Source organism: Miniopterus schreibersii (assembly GCF_964146895.1).
Source record: "Miniopterus schreibersii genome assembly, chromosome: 3".
Classification (NCBI taxonomy): Eukaryota; Metazoa; Chordata; class Mammalia; order Chiroptera; family Miniopteridae; genus Miniopterus; species Miniopterus schreibersii.
Window position 1 is genome coordinate 21,277,157 of NC_138103.1, and position 20,675 is coordinate 21,297,831.

The window sequence follows — 20,675 nt, forward strand, 5'->3', positions numbered from 1 at the left end:
CACAAAGTTCTTATTTTGAAATAGGCCTGTGAGAGCCTATATAGCTGCTTGAAAGTTTTACTTTTTAAAAAAGTTGGAAACTTGAATTAAATATTTAAAAGGAGGATGTGTTCACTTGAGTAAAACTTTAAAATGTTAAAAAGAGTACACAATGTAAAATTTTTCTCATATCCTTGTCTCCCAGCTACCCAAGTTTTCCAGTGTTTTAAATACTTCCAAAGATGGTTTATGTAAGTGTACGTATGTGTTTGTATTTGTGTGTGTGTGTGTACATATATATTATTTATACACAAAGACACACACACATATATATATTTAAACACATTTACAAAAGCACTTGAGGTGAACATTGATTAATCAGGAGTATGTTCAGAAAAATGGACTATTTTCAACAATAGTATAAAAGAAGATTTATTTTCATTTCATTGAATGCTTCATTATTTAAAATAAAGCTTAACTAAAATAAAATGGAATAAAATAAAGCTTAGCCTTTTAAATTATAATTTTCCAGAGTATCCCTTAAAATATATAAGAGCCCAGCCAGTGTGGCTTGGCAGTTGAGCATCAACTTATAATCCAGGAGATCGTGGCTTGATTCCCAGTCAGGGCACATGCCTGGGTTTCGGGCTCGACCCCTAGTAGGGAACATGCAGGAGGCAGCCAATCAGTGACTCTCATCACTGATGTTTCTCTCTCCCTCTCCCTTCCTCTCTCTCAAATTAATAAAGACATATTTAAAAAAAAAAAAAGTATGAGATGAGATATTGATGATACCCTTGCCGGCTTGAGCCTTCTGGTGGGAAGGCTGGATTGGCAACTGAAAACAGCGAGATCTGAATGGCCTGGGTCCTTGGGGCACAATTCTCCACTGAGCTGTTTTGCACCATAAATTGTTGGTAAACGCAGGACACTTTTCCTGAGATCCTTTGTGTGCTTCAGAAAAATCACAAGAATATCATGTTCCGTTTCTTCTTTTGTCACTGTAGTTGCTATGGTACAGTTTCTTCTTTAAATGGAGAACCAGAGCAGGGTGTTGCCGTGGAAGCGGTGGGACAGAACGACTGCAGTATTTATGGGGAGGATACCGTGACAGATGAAGAGGGGAAGTTCAGATTACGTGGATTGCTGGTGAGACTTTGAGCATGTTTTATTAGGGGATTTTTTTCATACAGTGTTTGGAGGTGTCTTGTGGTGCCCCCAGGACTGCTAGGAATGGGCCAGGTCAGAGGGCTGGGGAGGTGGGTAAGGTCCTGAAACCCTTTCAGTTTTCTTAACTGACACATCTTACCTTTTTTCTAGCTGACATACTAGGTTGGGCTTCTGTGGTAGAGTAAAGTGGGAAACTCATGGGTTTGGTGTAACTTTTGTCTGGCATTGGGTGGTTGTGGCTTAGGCCACGGCTCTCAAACCAAAGGCCTTTGGGGCCAAAAGAGAGGTGTGAATAGCTGAAGGAGACCAGGTGTATAGTAGGGAGGACTGTGGGGAACTGGAGAGGGCCTGGCCCATGCAAAGGGAGAAGCTATCACTCACCTCTAGCTCATTAGGGCCGTGTGGGAAGACAGACTGAGGGTAGCCACATTGTTTGAATTTTTAAAAGAGAAGCCAGAAATTCAGATTTCCATGTGAAAACCGATTTTTACATGTCAACAATTAGTTAAAAAAAATCATAACTTCTTTGTGTGGGCCCGACAACCACCTTATTTGTCCTTTTGGCTGCTGTATAGGAACATTTGGTTTAGGATTTATGGTGCTTTTTTTCTCAGTTTTTATTTGTGCATTCATTCACATGCTCACTCTGCAGACACTGAGTATAAACTGTAGAAGTCACAGAGAGAGTGTGGGCTGGATGGCACCCACAGGACTGGGCCACTTGGATTTGGAGTTGGGTCCCCAGCCTTTCAGATTCACACACTGTATATGTCATACACATCTTGGCAACAGACTAATGTTTGCCCAAATCACATGAGCTGAGGTGCAAATCCGTTTGCCAATTTATTTAGGTATGTTGGGGGCAATGCTGTTTTTTCCCCGAAGACAAGAATGTCCAATGTCCCGGGCACCCCCACTCTCAGATATTGGGGTACCTGGAATTCAGGTTGGAAGCCAGGGGAAATACACAAGTTTTTTTTTCTTAAATAAGTAAGGAAAAAAATAATTCAGAAGTTTACAGACAATGGGTTCATTTGTGCTATTAAAGCTTTGTTTTAAACTGAATTTATCTGATTTGCAGCCTTCCTAGAAATTCTCCTCTGAACTCGTATCTCTCTTTGTCAGAGTTGCCACTAACCCATATAGCAGTGTCAAAAATAAACAAAAAACCTCATTTCATCAAGACAATTTACTTCCATCTATGGGAAAATTGTCATGTGCTGGCTTTCTTAGAACAAAATACTATTATCTGAGTAAATATCCTTCATGTGTTCAGTGTCAAAAAAAAAGTTTATTTTGGAATGGTGACTTTTTGGTAAACATGTTATATGCCTATAAATTTGAGCAATAGGATAAAAAGTACAAAGGAGAAATTTGTTTTTTAAAAGGAAATTTAAAAATTTTTTTTAAAATAAAATTTTTTTTTTTTAAACCTAAAATCCCACTTGCCAGAACTAATATCCATAGTAAGCATTTGGGAGTGTCATTCCAGATATCACTTGATGCATATATACACACAGAGGGGAGAGGTGGGCTTCAGGAAGGAAGAATTTTGTCAGACTGAGCATATTCTGTTTGCAATTTTGAAATAAGAAACCACATTTAGTTTTCCTTGGGTAGAAGAGACTGAATGGGGATTGAAGAATTGCAGGATGTCAGATAAATGTTTCTTCATCAGGATGCTTTTTAAAGCAACTCTTTAGAAGGTTGACAGACCACAGATTGGGAACTAAAATGAGTGGGACAGAAAAGCTCTGGTCCTGTTGAGGGCCTGCAGTCAGAGCAGACTCAGATCAGGTTGCATGTGACAACTTCTTTCTAAAGCTGTGATTCCTGGGTTCCTTGCAGCCAGGATGTGTGTACCACGTGCAGCTCAAGGCAGAAGGCAATGATCACATTGAACGGGCGCTCCCCCACCACCGGGTAATTGCGGTAAGGCATGAAGTTCTTCAGCAGAATCGTGGTATGATTGCTTCCCTGATCAAAAATCCTTCAGTGTTCCTCTGGCTGGCTGCCTTTCATCTGTTGCGGGGGCAACTTCAAATCCTAATTAAGGGTCCTTTTAGAATAGTGTCATCTTCCCAAGCAGCATCTTGTGGGGTTTTTAATGAACAGCGTGGCTGTCACGCATCCAGGGAAGAAATTTGAACTGTTGTTTCCCCACTTCCCTGGAAACTCTGATCATTATTCTGCAAGTTAAGGATCTTAAGGCACAAGGAGCTTTTCCAATCAAGGGAGTGTAATAAAGAGAACATGGGCTTAATTGGTAGCAGGGCCACCCAGTTTCCTTACGTTCAGATGACCTTGTTTTTCCCATTTGGTGGGCAGAGTCTTTTTGATATTCCAGATAATGACTTTGCTAACTGATTCCTAAAGGGGCAGCCCTCTAGGTCACAGGAAGTGGCCTGGGAATCATTTGAAGTGAAGCTTTTCTCCCACAAAATAACTCTCACTTGCTAGACTAGAGGACTTGGGTGGGACAAGAGGGACCTCCCTTGGTGGCTTTAGAAGGTGGCTTTAGGCATAAAGTTTGTGAGGGGTTAGAGAGGTGGCAGGCCATTTAGGACTGTTTAGCCTAGAAAGTGGATTTTTTTGATGTCTTTATGGTACCTGGCATTTTAAACAGTGGCACTTAACAGTTTTATATTTCTTTGCTGTGGTGACTTAGGCCAGTATCACAAGCAATCATGTGGCCTGCAGCCTGGCAGATATGAACAAGTGACAAATGGGAGAGCACACGCCCACCCAGAGGGGGCAGCCGTGGCTCAGCTTTTGCTGATTGCTGCCAGGCAAGAACATCTTTCTCTCTTTTCAAGAGAAACCGGAAAACTTGGCTTTTTTGTATATGAAATTTTTAAAAATGTTGGCAAGTAATTGAAACTTAGAAAACAAATACTGCATTTGTCAAACAAAATGTGTCTGTGGGCCAGCTACAGCCCATCTGCTTGCTATCAGATTGTGACCTTGGTCTTAGGCAACTTCTGTGGCAAATTTTGCTCCTTTAACATAGGAAGTGAAGTTTGTTATGAAATGGCCCCTGGGATATCACACAGCAAAAGTAGAAATTCCTCTTCCAGCTTCCTCAGTTCCTTATTTCTTTCTAGGTTGGCAATAATGACATCGATGACATAAACATCATAGTTTTCCGGCAGATTAATCAGTTTGATTTAAGTGGAAATGTGATCACTTCCTCCGAGTATCTTTCTACATTATGGGTAAGGCCAGCTTTTTAAGGTGAAAGTACCATGTTCTTTTCAGCTTTGAGACGAGCAGGAACAGGATGCCTGGGCCTCTCTGGCACTTGCTTTAGCGTACTAAAGGCGGAGATGCTGAGCGTTGAGGGTAAGATTAAGGACACCTCGGTCTTAGCATGTATCTCAGAGAGTGATGGCTGATTGCTGGAGAGAAATGCATTCCAGTTTCAGGTAACCGTCTTGCTAGCAGTATATATCTTTGGAAGTATTGTCATAGAAGCTTAATGAATGATCAATAGGATCTAGAGTCTAAAACAGAAATACAATTTCAAGGCAAAGTGCTTTATAACTGTTTAAATTCTGTCCAGGGTGGAAGTGGTGGGCAGTGGACTAGAACCCAGATCGTCTGGGCTGCCTCCTGTCACGGGTGGTTACTTACCTTGCTGCCTTGGGCAGTCACTTCCTTCCCAGGGACCTTGGTTTTCTCCTCCGTAAAGCCAGAGAATTAGACTCAGTGACCTCTTAAGGTCTGTCCAAGCTCTAACAAAATGTCATGCCTGTAATTAATGAAGAAATGTTTATACACTGCCCTGTGATCCCTTGAAAGATGTTAATGAATTGCTTCAGTGTATTTTTCAGAGTCACCATAATTTTGTGTACAGTGAAGTATTAGACTTGGGTGAGAACCTGTGCTTGGGTTTTAACTCACCTCTTAACTGCCCTTCAGTCTGGGGGTTGAAAGCATGTTGTCAGAGAGTGCAGAGAGCTGAGTAGGATGTGGGGCAAACTGGAGAGCCCATGCCCCATCCAAGAGCAGTGAGGGAGCAGACAGGAGGTGAGGGTGCCACTGCTCTGCTCTCTCTGATTAACACTGCATTGGGAATTCTGGCTCGGGGTTGACATCACTTCCCAGTTTCCCAGGGAATCTGGAAGTTAGAGTTATTTGAAATCACCTGATTTTTAAATATAGGGATGAATTCAAATTTACTTAAAATACTCTACAAATCAGAAAGAACATATATTCAGTATTGGGTGTGACCTACAGGCCTTCAGTATTTCCTGTGACTTTTGTTTTAGGAAAACTCCTCTTGACTTGTGTGTTATATAGGAAAGCGTCAGCATGGGCCCTGAGGAGGGGTAGCTTTGGCATTCTCTTGTGGCAGGTGCAGGGACTGTTCCTCCCTCTTCTCATGCCCCATCACATGTGGTGTGACAGGCAGCAGACTGGAGCCAGAGAGAAAGAAAGGCCAGAAACAAAGCACTACAATTGCTGGAAGCAGCCCAGAGAACCAAGTGCAAAATGGGAATGTATTTCAAGTTTAAGATTACAGCGTATGGAGAAGCAGTGCCAGTGGGGAGACCTCAGTGATGTGGGTTGAGTCCCAGGCTTCACCGTGTATAGATTGTGTGACCTTATGAGACGCAGGCTCCCTGAGTCTCCTTAGGGATGATAATGATTCCTGTTTAGTAACCAGGATTGGTGACAGTATATGTAGGGCACCTGTTGCATGCCTGGTGTGTTATGGATGTGTTAGAAGCTGTTCTTTTAAAATATTATAATTACACTATTAGAACCATACTGAGTGTTAACATAAGTCATCAGAGTCTGCTTTAAATCTTACATTTCTTTGCATGTCCTGCAACTGGAGTCTTGGATGACTGAGGAATGCATTAGTATAGCTTGTCAGGGGAGGACGGTTTCTCTTTCAAATATCCATGTTTCCAAAGATCCTTTCCCCCCAAGAGATAAGCTGTCCTGAGCATGTCTGAAATGAAAGGTTTATCATTTTTCAGTTCAAAAGCCTGTCCTGCTTTGTTTCTACTCTCTAGGTGAAGCTCTACAAAAGTGAAAACCTCGACAACCCAATTCAGACGGTTTCTCTTGGCCAGTCCCTCTTCTTCCACTTCCCGCCACTGCTCAGAGATGGCCAGGTAATCGCTGTGGCACCATTCTCATTTCTGTCTTTGTCTTAATAATCCTACTTTCTAGTTTGAGGCATAGTTCTCTCATTTTCTCTTTAAATACCACTCTGCAGAAATGGTTGACATTTTCCTCTCTGAATCAAAGGAGATTGGCCTCTGTGGTGATTATGTTTCTTAGTGTTTTTCTGTTCACAAAAATAACACTTGTTCATGGCAGGAGAGTTTGGGAGCGAAAATCAGACATAGCCCGCTTAGCCAGAAATAACCACTGTTAACGTATTGATAAGTATCCTTTTGGCCTTTTTTCAATGTGTGTGCACATATGTGTATAAGTTTAAATATGCAGGTACATTTATTTTAATAATTCAGAGCAGCAACTCTTGTACAGCATTTTGTAATCTGTGCTTTTCAGTTCAGAATATGCCATGCATCTTTTTCCCACCATAAATCATTTATAACATGATCTTTAATGGCTGTACAGTAGTCCAAAGTATAGGAAATACAATAATTGATTTAACCAAGGTGCTAATGTTGGACATCACTTACTGATTATAGAATGTTTATTACCAATTCTAATTGAACAGAGAAAACTTTTATATTTGGCATGATGGGAGCATCCTTTGCAGAGACTTTAATTGCTTTCTGGGGGACAGCGTGGAGGGTATCAGTAGTGAGCCTGTGGTCTGACATTTCCTCTCGGCTTCTCACCACCTGCCACATAGATGATACACTGTGGCCTTCTTGGTATGAAATGGCTATAAAGAATGACATAGATTGAGATGGAGTTTTGGAATCCTCTTCATTTCTCCTGATGCCCTTTAGAATAGATACTTTAGGTAGCACAACACTGTGTGAACAGCTTGGGCTCACCTGGGTTCCAAGGCTGCTTGGTACCATATTAGCTAAGTGACCCTGGGCAAGTCACTGTTAAGTTCTTCAGGCCTTGCTCTCCCCATCTGTACAGTGGGGATAACCATCCTGATCTTGTCAGCGTTTGGGAGCAAAGCAGGCACTGATCTGGCACACAGGGTTCAACATGCAGGGCTGTGACCATCACTGACCTTTTCAGAGATGCCAGCTAATGAGCACCGAAATGTGGTCCCTAAAAAGTCAGCCTCATTTTGGATTGCAAATAGTCTTCCTTGGTTTGATCATGTCCCTCCCTCATTAGAATTGGCTCATAAGAAATACTTGTGTTTCATAAAGTCACATCCTCAAAGGGCGATGATTGTGGTTGAATATGTTCATAATAGGTGCCACAGCCTCTGAAAGCTTTATCAGAAGGCACATCTCAGAGTCGCTGGAGACATGTGGCTGTCACTGCTGGGTTAGCCCACTGAGGTTACCACTCTGAAGTTAGCTACCATGGTTTTGGATGTATAAACTTGGGGATTTCATTTAAAACATAAAGTCCTTTACATCATAGCCATATGTTAGGTTTTAGTTTTTATTGCTTTGCCCAAACTGCCCTTTATAAAAATAACTTCTCGCTTGTGCACAGAATTACGTGGTGCTCCTAGACTCCACGCTCCCCAGATCCCAGTACGACTACGTCCTGCCACAGGTTTCTTTCACTGCAGTGGGCTACCACAAGCATATCACCTTGATTTTTAATCCCACGGTAAGGAGGAGGGGGAGTTCTGTGAAAACCCGTGGGGCTGGCAGAAGAAGGAAAATTCACACACCCTGTGCCCCAGGTATTGGGCAGAGGCAGGACCACTGATTAGAGGGTCCTTGGCATCGGGTCCCTTGAGTGTCCTGTATTTTGCATTCTGGATTCCTGCAGATGTTTTTCTGCTTTTCTGAGCACTGATGCCTAAGTCTCCTTTGAGGAGGAAACTGGCAGTGAGGGGAGGGGATTGTTTAGGTCAGTGGCTCAGGTGTGACTTTGGGGGAAGAAGATCACACTGCACCACTGTGTCCCAATTGGTGGCATTGTGGTCATCCAGGAGGCTCATGATACCTGACCCGCCCAAACTTCTAGAGCCTGCTGCCAGTTTATAGGACATGTATAGAGAACTCGAGAGCATGTGATGGACACCAGCAGATATAGGGTGTGGATACTGCAGGACAACAATGTAGAACCTGACTTACTTGACAAACTGAAAGAGAAAAAAAAATATATGTGGACGGGATACCTGTAGATTAAAAGAAATTAGTTTATCTGTCAGTTGCAATGTGTGGACCTTATTGGATCTTGTATCAAATACTGTAGAAAAGGATGGTCATGTGGTCTCTACTCTGATTGGCCCGGGTGAAAGTTGAGGGTTCTGTTCTGTTGGAAGAAAGGGTGAATGGCCACTGGGGTACAAATAGCAGCTGCTTCATCTCCTCACTGTATAATCTTTGGGACTAGCTTGGTCATCACTATGTTCCTGAGCCTAGAGCAGTGAGTTCTCCATAGTTCCTTATAGGAAGCGCCCTGTGTGTAGCTGGGACTTAGCCACACGAGACACGTTTACTTCTCAGCCACAAGGACTCCCTGCTCTTATAGTGCTTCTTTCCCCAGTGTAGACAGTGGAAGTTCAGGGGATGAGGAATACCTCGTGATGGACTGTGTTTGTTCCTGAGTTTCAGAGAGCAAGGAATGAGCTTGGATAGTAGAGGGTGCATCTGAAAATTTATCCAAGTTGCCTCAGTGGCTTGCTTTGGATAGTGGGAGTTTGGATTATGTGGGTTACCCGGGTGTCTGGGACAGCCAATTCAGAAGGCTGGTGGGTCACAGCTATGTAATAGTGGATGGCAGGTAGGTGACGGTGCTCTTGGTGTTTGCAGAGGAAACTGCCTGAGCAAGACATCGCACAGGGTTCCTACATCGCCCTGCCTCTGACGTTGCTTGTTCTGTTGGCCGGCTACAACCATGATAAGGTAGGAAATCCAGGGACCTCAGGAGAAAGCAGACATGTCATCAAGAGGGGTCCCTCAGCTGTGAAGGAACAGAGAAGAAGGTCCAGTGTTACAGAAGTTACAACTTGTCAGGGTTGGGAGGGACTGTAAAGGCCTTCTTTCAAGGCCATAAATGTCTGTAACATCTCTCCTGATCCTTAAACCTGGACTACTTCGGGGCACGTGCTGCTCAGAGAGAGCCAGCCATCTCTGCTGACCCTCTCCAGTGCATAGGCTGCCTTGTTTTGAACTGAGGTCCACCCATTAGCACGTAGCAGGTGGTGACGGTACCTGGAAAGGGAGCTGTGCTAACCTGGAGGGTTTTAGTGTCCATCTGGACAGACGTCTCCTGGCATCCCTCTCACACTCTCCCTCTCTCTTTAGCTCATTCCCTTGCTGCTGCAGTTGACGAGTCGACTGCAGGGCGTCCGGGCTCTTGGCCAGACAGCCTCTGACAGCAGTGGCCCAGAAGATGCCAAGAGACAAGCCAAGAAACAGAAGACAAGGCGGACGTGAGGAGGAGGGGGAGCAGTGAAGTCTCACTCAGGCCACAGTCATGGGGCACCACCGCCATTGGCATGAAAGCATGCATTTGACTAACTTCAGAACGTGCCCTTTGCCCTGTGCGCCTGTCAGCATAGCTGCCTGTTCCTGTCCTCCCCTTGTCCGGCCCCTCAGTGCAATGCAATGAATGGACCCTCCTGTCACTCTGCTGAGCACAATTTATTTTCTGAGTTGAAGATAATTTATTATTATTATTTTTGTCGAAGAGGTATTTAAGCTGTGCTGGTGGTGTGAGAATGTAATTCTTGATCTTCAGCATTCATTTGCAAGAATTCCACTAAACGTGAGTTTTGACCCCCTCATGAAGAACCTGTTGGAATTACCTTTTCCTTTCATGTCCGTTTGCATCCAAGATCCCTGCTGGAAACTGCACGACGTGTGTCTACTACTAGGAGGGTATGTTAGGAGGTAAAATCAATAAAATTGCCCGTTCATTGTGTCGTACGTAGCTCATCTCAGATGATTTTCTTGGATTACATTGGCATATTGCCAGGGTCACATATTAGAGGGGCACTCAGATCCTGAGTGAAGGGCTGGGGCAAGAAAATCCTCAGCAAAGGCAAGATGATACACAGCAGCTGTCTTTTGACTTCTGTGGAGGGAAAATAGGGGAGGGTGAGGCTTTTGGTAAAGTGCACCCACCCTGTCTAAAGGAGCTGGTTTTTCCAGCTCACTGGGGCTCTGCAGGAATGTGTGCTCATGTTTCTAGAGATGCCAGAAAGAGCATTTTTGTTAAACTTTCCAATTTTTAAATGTTAGCAACAAATTAAATTTTTTAGAAGAGCTCATACTTTTGGTCAAACAAAATGCATATGAAGGGTGGGTGAGGCCTGAAGGCTGCGGTTTGCATAAGTGACCCACAGGAATTCGTAGCACTTGAACAACATTAATTCAAAGCTTATAGGAATGGAATTAATTTATATTGAAGGAGGGGACACATCCATTGAACATTAATATTGAGTACCACGTGACAGGCACTGGGGATATAAAAATGGGTAGAGTAGATGACACTATAAATGGAGTTGAAAGAGCTGGAGATCAAGTCTGCTTAGTTCCCTGTAGCCCCAGTGCTCAGCATGCAGTGAGCATTCTAATGAATGAATAGGTGAGTAGATGGTGCCTGCCTTCGTAGAACCATCATTGGGTGGAAGACCAGCCAGTGAGTAGACAAGGGCAGTGCAGGGAGTTGAGGGCCTCTTGGTGGAAGAAGCTCAGGTGGCCATGGGGGCACGGAGCAGAGGTCTGATCCCACCTGAGGGCTTAGGGAAACTTCCTGGATGTGACATTTGAGCCCAGTCTGGTAGGACACAGAATGGAGAGAAGAAATACAAGGATGGTCTTTTTGGGTGGAACTACCAAAGCAGAAGGTCAGTGTGAGGGTGTCCTGGCTCTTGGCCACCTGAAGAGTTGCTTTGTTTCCAACCAGTGGCTCTTGGGCTGTTTGCCACTTCACAGGTTTGCTTTTTAACCCGAGAGGGAAGTAAACTCTTAGAGACCTGGGACAGATGAGATACATAATCCATTTCTTGGAGTGTTTTCTTACTGTTATTCCAAGTGGACACCCTGTAACATCCCTTTTAAATGTTAATGGGGCTTTTTATTGACATGGTGTAAAGGTTAAGAGCTTGTGAAAGATACAACTAAATGTCAATATATTCCGTCCAGTTCCCGAGGCTGCCATTAAGTGGCAGTCTTCCCCCATCGCCTGCCGCAGGTCACCTCTGGTGTCAGTAGGACTTCTGAAGGGCTCTCTGTTCCTGGAAGAAGCTGATGTATTTCAGTACATTTGGAAGTTGTCTGTAATTGTCCCCTGTGAAGTGTGTTAATGTTGTTACAGGATTTGGAATGGTGCAGAAGTTATATGAAACATATTTTTTTCCCCCTGAGAGAAATTTTTTAAAATGTCTAAAATGGTAAGGTCTTGGAGAACTCTGGTGCTTGCACATCTTTACTTATTAGAATAGCCCTAAAACCTCAATGAGGACACTCCAAAGACCTTTAGGAAAGTGTTATTCTAAGGTGCTGCCTTCCCCTCAGTATTCTTTTCTGTATTTTCTTGTTTTGAATTTTCTCAACCAACCAGAACGGGTTGTTGCAAGTAGGGGCATGGGAAGGGCTGAAAGCCAAAAGGAGCATGTGCACGTTCTTGCGTTGGGGGGGGGGGTTGGTAGCTGTAAGAGAAGGGCAAAGGGAAGAAGCAGTGCTTCTGCTTAAGTCTAATGGTCTAATTGTGAGGAGAGAAGATTCATGAAGTCAGGTGAAAGTGAATGATTGCCTAGGCTAGGAGCACTGTCAGGAATGGCCCTGAGTGGTTACCACGTGCCAGGCACTGAGCTGAGCCCTTTTGTGCATGTCTGTTGGATCTTTATGACCTTATGAAGGGCATATCTTTTCAGTCCCATTTTATAGAGGAGGAAACAGACTGAATGCTCTTGCAGCTTCTTGATACAATGGGATTGTGGTTGGATCACAAATACTGTAACTATACCCCAACGCCTGGGGCTGTTTGAGATTCTGTTTTGCACATCCTTTTGGATGAGTGAATTTTTTCAGTGTTCCACTAGGTGGGTGAAACAACAGCCCATCTTGCAGTTGCTCTTTGGAATTTGAAGATTCTGTAAAATAGATGAATGCATTGGAACAAGTGGTCCCGAAATCTGTGCAGAATCCATGCCTCCAGAGACTGACAGCGGCCCCTCCCTGTCGGTCTCCACAGGGAAGGCAGCTGGCAAGAGGCCTGGAGCTGACAGCTGCAGCATTTTCATTCTGTTACTGCTCCCTGAGCCGGAGGAGAGGTGGCTGACACCACCGAGCCATCACTCGGGACGCGCCTCTCATGCTGTGTTCTCCTGGGCTAGGGTAGGCAGGAAGATGGAGAAAGAACGTTTTGCTGCCTACTAAAAATGCTTCTTTCCTTGCACAGTTTCAAGACCGCCTCACCTAAGATGACTGCTTCTCAGTTATGATGGGAAAGAACTGTTCACATAGGAAGATGGGCTCTAAGGCTTGATTGAGTGCAGGGGTCAGCAAACTGTGGCCCACGGGCCCCATCTGGTCTGTTGCCTGTGTTTGTAAGTAAAGTGTTGTGGGAGCCCAGCCACAGCCATCAATCACAGGCTGTCCGAGCCTGTTTTTACCCTGCAGTGGCAGAGGTGGGAAGCAGTGGCAAAGACTGTGTGGCCTGCAAAGCCAACAATATTTACATTCTGGCCCTTTCTAGAAAAGCTTTGCTGGCTGACCGCTATCTAGTGGGTACTTTGTAAGCTTTGATCTTTGGGGGGCAGGGGTCATTAATTCATTCAACAGCTATTAACAGCATCTAACCTGTGCCAGGCACTACTATGGGTACTGGGGGTTTGGTGGTGAGAATATACTAGCGGACCTCAACTCTCCTGAAGTGTAATGCTGATGGAGGAGGGGCAATGAGCAAGTCAATGGATAAGTGTTACAAAACAAAAACCAGAACTGGTCCATGTGGTAGAGGGTGATTGGTATCAGGGAAGGCCACTCTAAGGAGGTGACATTTGAGCTGAGACCTGAGGAAGAGGAGGGGCTAGTTATGCAAAGATCTGGAAGAAGAGCGTCTAGCTGGAGGGCATAATAATTACAAAGCTCCCCTCGCCCCCCAGGAGGAAATGCACTTGCTAAGTCTGAGGAACAGCAAAGAGACCAAGTCCTGGGACAGTTCAAGCTTCAGAAGGATGGGTGGGGAGGAGGGGCTTCCAAAGAGACCATGAGGACTGGCCCGTGAGGTGGGGGAGATACAGGCGTAAGCTGAGTAGTTGCAACAGAGATTGTAGGGCTTACAAAAAAATCTGGCCCTTGACAAAAAATGTTTGCCAGTCCCTGGATAGGGGACAGAAATACTGTCCTTAGCGGGAAGGGCTAGGAATCCCATCTTGGGTTAAGTCTGTCTTTTGATAACAGAGCACACAGCTCACTTCTTTGGGACTGACATTGATTTTTATTTTATTGATTTTTAGAGAGAGAGGAAGGGTGGGGGGAGAGAGGGAGAGAGAGAGAGAGATATCAATTTGTTGTTCCCTTTATTTTGCATTTATTGGTTGATTCTTGTATGTGCCCTGACCTGGGATCAAGTTCACAACCTTGGTGTATGGGGACGACGACCCTTTAACTGACTTAGCTACCCAGCAGGGCTGGATCATTAATTTTAAATGTTTACAGCCTCCTTGCTTCAGATGATTCTGGTTAATTTCTACAGCCTCTTGTAACAGGGGTCGTCTTCATTGGCTCTCTGAGGCTTCAGAACATATTGATTTTGCAAAATGTACATTTCTCTGAAAAGAACGTCTCCGACATTACAGGAGAGTATACCTCACTTGTTTCCTGTCCCTTTTATTCCCCTCTGAACATGATAAAATCATGATCCCTGTGTCACTGATGGACCCTCCTGTCTCTTGGAAGCGGGGCTTCTTTTGCTTGCTTTCTTTTTAAATCTTTCAAGCCAATGAGGCAGAGTAGAAAATGTGTAATGGCTTTGGAGGTAGATAGGTCTGAGTACAAGTTCTGCCCCTGCTAATGACTGGGCCCTGTGACTTTGGGCAAGCTGCCTAATGTCCCTGAGCCCTAGGCTGTTCTGCATTAAAATGGGGATGACAGTGGCATTGCAGGCTGTTGTGAGGATCTCATGAAATACTCATGGAGCAAGGGTTTGATTCATGATATAATCCCTCAGCAGAGGTGGGGTTGGCATTCAGCAGATACCCACTGGTATGGCTCTTCCTGTGTTTTACAGCTGGTTGTGGGGCTGGTCACAGTGTTGTTGATTGGTCAGGGCCCATGCCATGACAGATGTTCAGTGGTTTGAAAGCCATCCCTAGGTAGAGATGAATTCTTCCTTCCTTTCAGGGCCTCGGACAATCACAGTGGTTTACACTGGTGCAGACACTGTTGGGTCCTACCCAGATCTCCTTTATGTGGCCAGTGCACCTGCCAGCTGCTGTGAGTGCTGCCTGCTAAGAGCTCACAGCTGTCCCTTCTATGTATACGCGCCCTCTCCAGATGGGAGCCACCTCCCCCAGGAGGGGACGCCACGGCCCAGTGACTAACTGATTCAGCAGTAGGAATGGCTGCCCCTGCCTTGTGGTGCTGCTGTCCATGGTCCAGAGCTCCTGAGGGATCAGGCTGAGCTAGACGTTAGAGACCACATTCTCGTTCAGCTCTTTCCCCTTCTGCTTCCCGTGGTCCTCACTTCCCTTCTCCTGGAAACTCTCCCTTAAAAACCCACATGTGCCCAAGTCCCTGTCTCTGGCTCTGCTTCTGGCCATCAGTGTCCTGCTGTTTCAGGTCTAGATCTTTCTGCGATCACCAGAATGGTGGTTGATCCTTGGGGACCCAGTGAGGAAGGGTCTGAGAGGGCCATCTGCATGGAGCTGGTTTGGTGGGGACAGCAGGCAGGCAGGGACCCTGCAAGGGATGCAACTCAAGGGTTTTGTCAAATACCTTTATCCCCCTGACCCATGCAAAAAAATGTGGGCTCAGATTGCAGTTTCCTCCATGCCGCACTGTGGCCCTGTTGTCTGTTGTGCTATTGGCAGGTGTTGGGTTTGGAAGGAGTGTATGCGTGTGGGTGATGTGTGATTGCAACTCTTTGTGTGCATGCATTTATGTGTGGGATTGTTTGTGTGTGTGTGTGTGTGTATGTGAGTGAGTGAGAGACTGAGCCTGTGAGCTCTCCTTCTGGTTCAGTGCCCCCGCCTGGATGGCCCTGCTCACCTGCTGCTCTGGGCTCCTTGAGTGGTGGCCAGCTGGCAAAGGAGGAGGACACTGGGATGCCTTGTTTACTGGGACTAGACCATCCCCACCATATTGGGCCTCTTGGCCTCTTGGGTGTGACTTAGCCTCTGCTGGCATTGAGGGCCTGCCAGAGACACCATCTGGCCTGGGAGATGTTCTCAGCCTGGGTACAGCCCACTAACTACTGCCTGCTCTTCTGTCCAGAAAAGCAGTCCAGCCTGACTTGAGCAGGCACCAGGGATGGACCATGTCTCAGGAAAGGTTACCTTGGGATCATCCTGGTTTCGGAACCTGGTTCTGCCACTTAGGTGCAGAGGATTTGGGGTTAGTTACTGCCCACTGGTTCTATCTTAAGCCAGCCTAGGGTTTGAGCTGTCTTCTCCCTGGTTCTGCCCAGGCTGGACCACCTTTGCCTGGGTGATGGGTCAGAAAAAAGACATTAATTAGTTTTATTAGTCAGCACTCTTGTTTGTAAGGGTTGCAGACCCATCTCCAGCTAGCTTAGGCAGATATCTCCAGAATCCAGGGAAGGGTAGAGTGCAGCAGGCTTCAGGAACCTGTGGAACCATGGACCAGGCCCCTTCTTCATCTTAGGTAAAACATTAAGGTCTTTATAGTAGTTTTCTCATTTGATTCTTAAAATAAACTAATGAGGAAACTGAGGTTCAGAGCAGTGAATTACCAAGGTCACACAGTAAGTGATATCTGTGGGATTTGAACTTGTCTTTCTGACTCTAAAGCCTGAACTCCTAATCACCAGGCATTGTATCAGATTATTAGTTAGGGTAAGCTAAACTGCTGTAACAAATAGGCCCAGACCAAATGGTGCACACACAACAGAAGTTTATTTATGACTCATGTTACAGTTAAGGGTGGTTCCAGGTGAACAGGGAGAGATAGGTCTATATTATATTACACACAGTTGTTTGGCACATAGGCTCAGAGTCTGCCATCTCCAGCATGTGGCTTCTAAGGTCACTTTAGCGACACAGCATCGTGAAGCAAGCATGGTAGAGTTTTATGGGCCAGAATGGGGAGTGGCACGTCACTTCCATTCCCACTCCCCTGACTTGGACTTGGGCATGTGGCCCCATCCAGGTGCAAGGACGACTAGGAAATCTGGTTAGCTGTGTGTCCAGGAGGAAGAAAGGACCAAATTTGATGGGCAGCTAGCCATCTCTACCATATATAATAAGTATTTCCATTATCTGTTGCTCTTTTCTAGTCCTGTTTATAGGTAGTTTTCCTACTCAGAACCATAATATGTATTCTCATTTTTATTTGATTTCATTCATTTATTATAATCCTTTTTCTGTGTGGCTCCACTGAGTTTTCATAACGGTCATGGCTATAGGCTGTGTATACCAGTTGTTGAACAGTTAGCTTATTCCAATTTTTTTTTCAGATAATAAAACAGCAAACACTTTTATGCCAAAAACCGTTGCCACTGTTGAGTTATTTCTTTAAATTCTCTGGAGTGGGAATATCAAACCTAATGCATGAACATTTTTATGGCTTTTGACACATACTACCTTACTGCTTTCCAGAGGGCTTGTAGCTGTCTACAGTGATACAGTGTGACCAGCATTGGGTGCTACAGTTGGTTCTAATTCAGCTGCTGGAAAATGGTTCCTTAGTTTATTATGATAACCTTTTCCAGGTCTCAACCCCTTGGGAGTGGTGGTATGTGAAACAAAATCATTTATTCACTCAACAAAAATTTCGAGTTTCTGTTATGTGCCAGGCAGTGGTCTAGGCTCTCGTAAATAGCGAATTAAAGAAAAAAACACCAAGTCCTAACTCTCGTAGAGCTTTATATTCTAGTAGCAAGACAGACATTGGTCAAGTAAACACACGGATGCATGGGATCATTTTAGTCAGTGAAAAGTGCCAAGAGGGCTGTTCTAGGCTGATCATTCTGAGAAGGTGCCTGAGACCCTCTGTGATAAGAAGGAGCCAGCTGTCTGAAGACGGAAGAATATTTGAGATGGAGGGGACAGCACAAGCAGAGGCCCTAGAGAAGGGATGACAATGGAGGGTGTAGTCAAGGGTCAAGAAGTGACAACAGGACAATTTGGGGGAAGCACAGTGAGTGAGGGGGAGAGTAGTAGGAGAGAAGACCAGTGAAAGACACAGGGATGAGGTCACATACGACTTTGCCAGGTAGGATACAGAATCGAGATGTTTTTAGTGTCCCCTGGAAGACACTGGAGGGCTTTAAGCAGGGGAGGAAAATGATCTGATTGCCATTGCAGAAAAATGACTATGGATGCTGTGGGGAGAAAGGACTACAGAGCAGAGATTGGAAAATTTCCTGCAAAAGGCCAGAGAGCAAATACTTTAGGGTTCATGCACAATATACGGTCTCTATGGCAACTACTCAGCTCTGCCATTGTGGTGGAAAACAGATGGCATGTACATGAATGGATGTAGTTTTGTTCCAATAAAACTTTATTGACAAAAAACAGGTGGCTAGCCGGATTTGGCCTGAAAGCCATTGTTTGCTGATTTCTGCTGTAGGGATTAAGAGCAGATGGGGGACCAGCTGGGAGGTCACTGGATTAATTCAAAGGAGACATGAAGGTGGCTTGGACTGGAAATCCAGAGAAGCAGATGGATGTGGGATGTGCTCCAGAGGTTGAATCGACATGAACTGCTCTGCCCTGGGAAACTTCTGCCTTTCAAAGATGACTCTTGGAGAGATACTGAATGTCTTAACTTTTCAGACTTTTGGGGGCTTGATCTGAGTGGAGCCTGCTAGTCAGGTGCTTGGAATGTGGTCACTCCAACCCTGGAGACCAAGTAACTTGTCTGAGTCATGCAGCTAAGGGGTGACAAGGTCCGTACTTGACCTTAGTCCATCTGGCCCTGGTGACCCCTAGCACATCCATGATGCTACACCACCTCCCAGCTTTGGCGAGGGCTCTAACTCAGTCCAAGCTGCATCCGATGCTCTGAGTTCTCTCCAGGATGCCTGCCAGGTGGGCTGTGTGTGTGCAGAGTGTTTGCCGGAATGCTCCCAGCATGGGGGCCCTCCAAGTCTCCTTTCTTGAGACAACTCTGGATGTTAAACTGTGTAAATTAACAGTTGCAAATGTGGGTTTGGGGCCAGGCAGCCCTGAGCCCCACCACTTACTGGCAGTAAGTGGGCATGTAGCTCTGAGCCTCAGCTTCCTCAACCATAAACCAGAGTCAGCAGAGAGTCCCAACTCTGGGGTTGCTGGGAGGCTGGATGAGCATCCAGCTGGGGCTGGTTCACAAAATACTAGGCAGCTCTTGATACTAAAAATCCCCCCGTTGATGCTCTCTTCATACCTTCATAACTTATAGCTCCATTTTGGTAATTTGTGCTTCTAGAGGATATCTCTGTGACTTTGGAACATCTTTGTTTTGATCCGTTAGGTGTAGTTTTTGTATTTTATTGTTAACTTGGTTCAGCTTTACTTCCCAGCTTTTGGTGGGGGTGGAGGAGCCTTTCTGTCTCAGGAGGGTTCGAGCTCCTCCAGGGCAGAGCCTGGTCTTTTGTTCACCACGATATGTGTGCCCCCGGCAAGCCGCCAGGCACCTATGGGTTGAATGAATGAAGAGGAAGATCCTCTCCACTCACTGTGCACTGCAATTCTGTCCCTCTGTAGGACCTAGTCTGGAGCCCTGCGCACAGTAGGCCCTCGGTAAATGTAAGCTGAACTGTTCTAACTACATTCACATTTCCACTTTAGAGAAGCTTGTGTATTTGTGATATTTTCTTAATTCAGTGTTGCTTAAGTTTGCTTTGGGGACCAGCAACCAGGATTGGCTGTATAATAATGTGTGGGGCTCAATGCAAAATGAAAATGCAGGGCTTGATTTAAAAAAATTAAGAACTTAAAGATGATAGCAGAGCATGAAACCAAACCTAGGGCTTTTCTGAGCACAAGGCCCTGTGCAGTTGCACAGATTGTACACCCATCAGGCTTGACACCCATCAAGGCTCCACCTGAGAAATGCAGACTCTCAGGCCCCACACCAGACCTACTGCATGGGTATCTCTGGGGGTGGGACCAAGGAAGCTTCCTGGTGATTCTCCTGCACAGGAAAGTTTGAGCTCTGTCTTAATCTTAAGCCTAGGGGAAGTCACCGAACCCTGATGGAGACAGAACCCTGCAGGCAATGCTTCACTGGTCTGATCCAAGCCAGCATTTATCATGTAATAGTCTCCCTTTTGGTGAGTGGCTTTGACAAAAGGAGCCAATGCTTAAGTTGGTCTGAGACCAGGCCCTTCATCTGCTCCATGTGTCTGATCTAGCGGCTTGCTCATTTTTCAAGTGCCTTCCTCCAGCACCGAGTCCATCCATTGCCTTGGACGCAGCGAAATGACTTCTCCTTCACAGGCAGTTGGCTGTTTGAATCTGTTTGAATCCTTTCTGGGTCTGGTGATGTGGGACTCTTCAGGAGCTGATCAGCTGTTGGAGAAGTGGTGAGCTCCCTGTCACAGGAGCTATGCAAGTAGAGGCTAGATGATCACTGGGCAGGGATGCTATCAGGAGGAGCCCAGCATTCAATGTGGGGTCAGAATGGATGATTTTGAAGCTCCCTTTCAATATGAATAGCTCTGTCCCTCTCTCTTTAGCACCAGCTTCTCCTTTCTCTTCCCTAGTCCCTCTTATCACCATAATCTTTGCACAGTCCCCAGACTGAGAAGGAATAAGGATGGGTAATACCCACCATGGTAGAATGCAAGGACCATACCTACCACATTGAACTACCCGAAGTGTCCTGTCAGTAGTTGTGGCAGATGCTTTTGTTGCCCTGCCCACATCCCTCTGGCTTAGTGGTGTGCTGGAGCCAGCTAGTACCAGCTCACAAGAGCCAGCTATTATTTTCAGAAATTTTGCAAGCCAGTTGACATCATGTTGGTAGCTTGATATTGTCCATAGTGGGAGTATTTACACCATGGATTGAACAAACATTATAAATCAAGAGCCCTCCCTCCCTCCCTCCCTCCCTCCCTCCCTCCCTCCCTCCCTCCCTCCCTCCCTCCCTCCCTCCCTCCCTCCCTCCCTCGCTCCCTCCTTCCCATCTGGAAAGCTAGTTGTTAAACATTTACCATCACACCGCTGCTTTGGCCTTACTCTATCAATAAGTGTTGGCCAAGTTCCAGTTGCTGGTACATCTCTCTCTCTCCTTGTCTGAAGGATTTTGTCAAAGTTGGGCAAAGCTGTT

General features: G+C 45.5%; 1 protein-coding gene across 1 annotated transcript in view; it reads left to right on the plus strand.

Moving 5' to 3' along the window:
- Positions 1–10,160, plus strand: part of LOC308555374 (BOS complex subunit NOMO1) — a 46,963-nt gene extending 36,803 nt beyond the window's left edge. The window contains exons 25-31 of the mRNA XM_081133618.1: positions 987–1,128; positions 2,998–3,081; positions 4,254–4,364; positions 6,174–6,275; positions 7,768–7,887; positions 9,042–9,134; positions 9,537–10,160. Of these exons, the coding sequence (XP_080989744.1) occupies positions 987–1,128; positions 2,998–3,081; positions 4,254–4,364; positions 6,174–6,275; positions 7,768–7,887; positions 9,042–9,134; positions 9,537–9,668 (784 nt within the window). The 3' untranslated portion in view covers positions 9,669–10,160. The remainder of the gene's footprint in view (positions 1–986; positions 1,129–2,997; positions 3,082–4,253; positions 4,365–6,173; positions 6,276–7,767; positions 7,888–9,041; positions 9,135–9,536) is intronic.
- Positions 10,161–20,675: the final 10,515 nt, after the last annotated feature.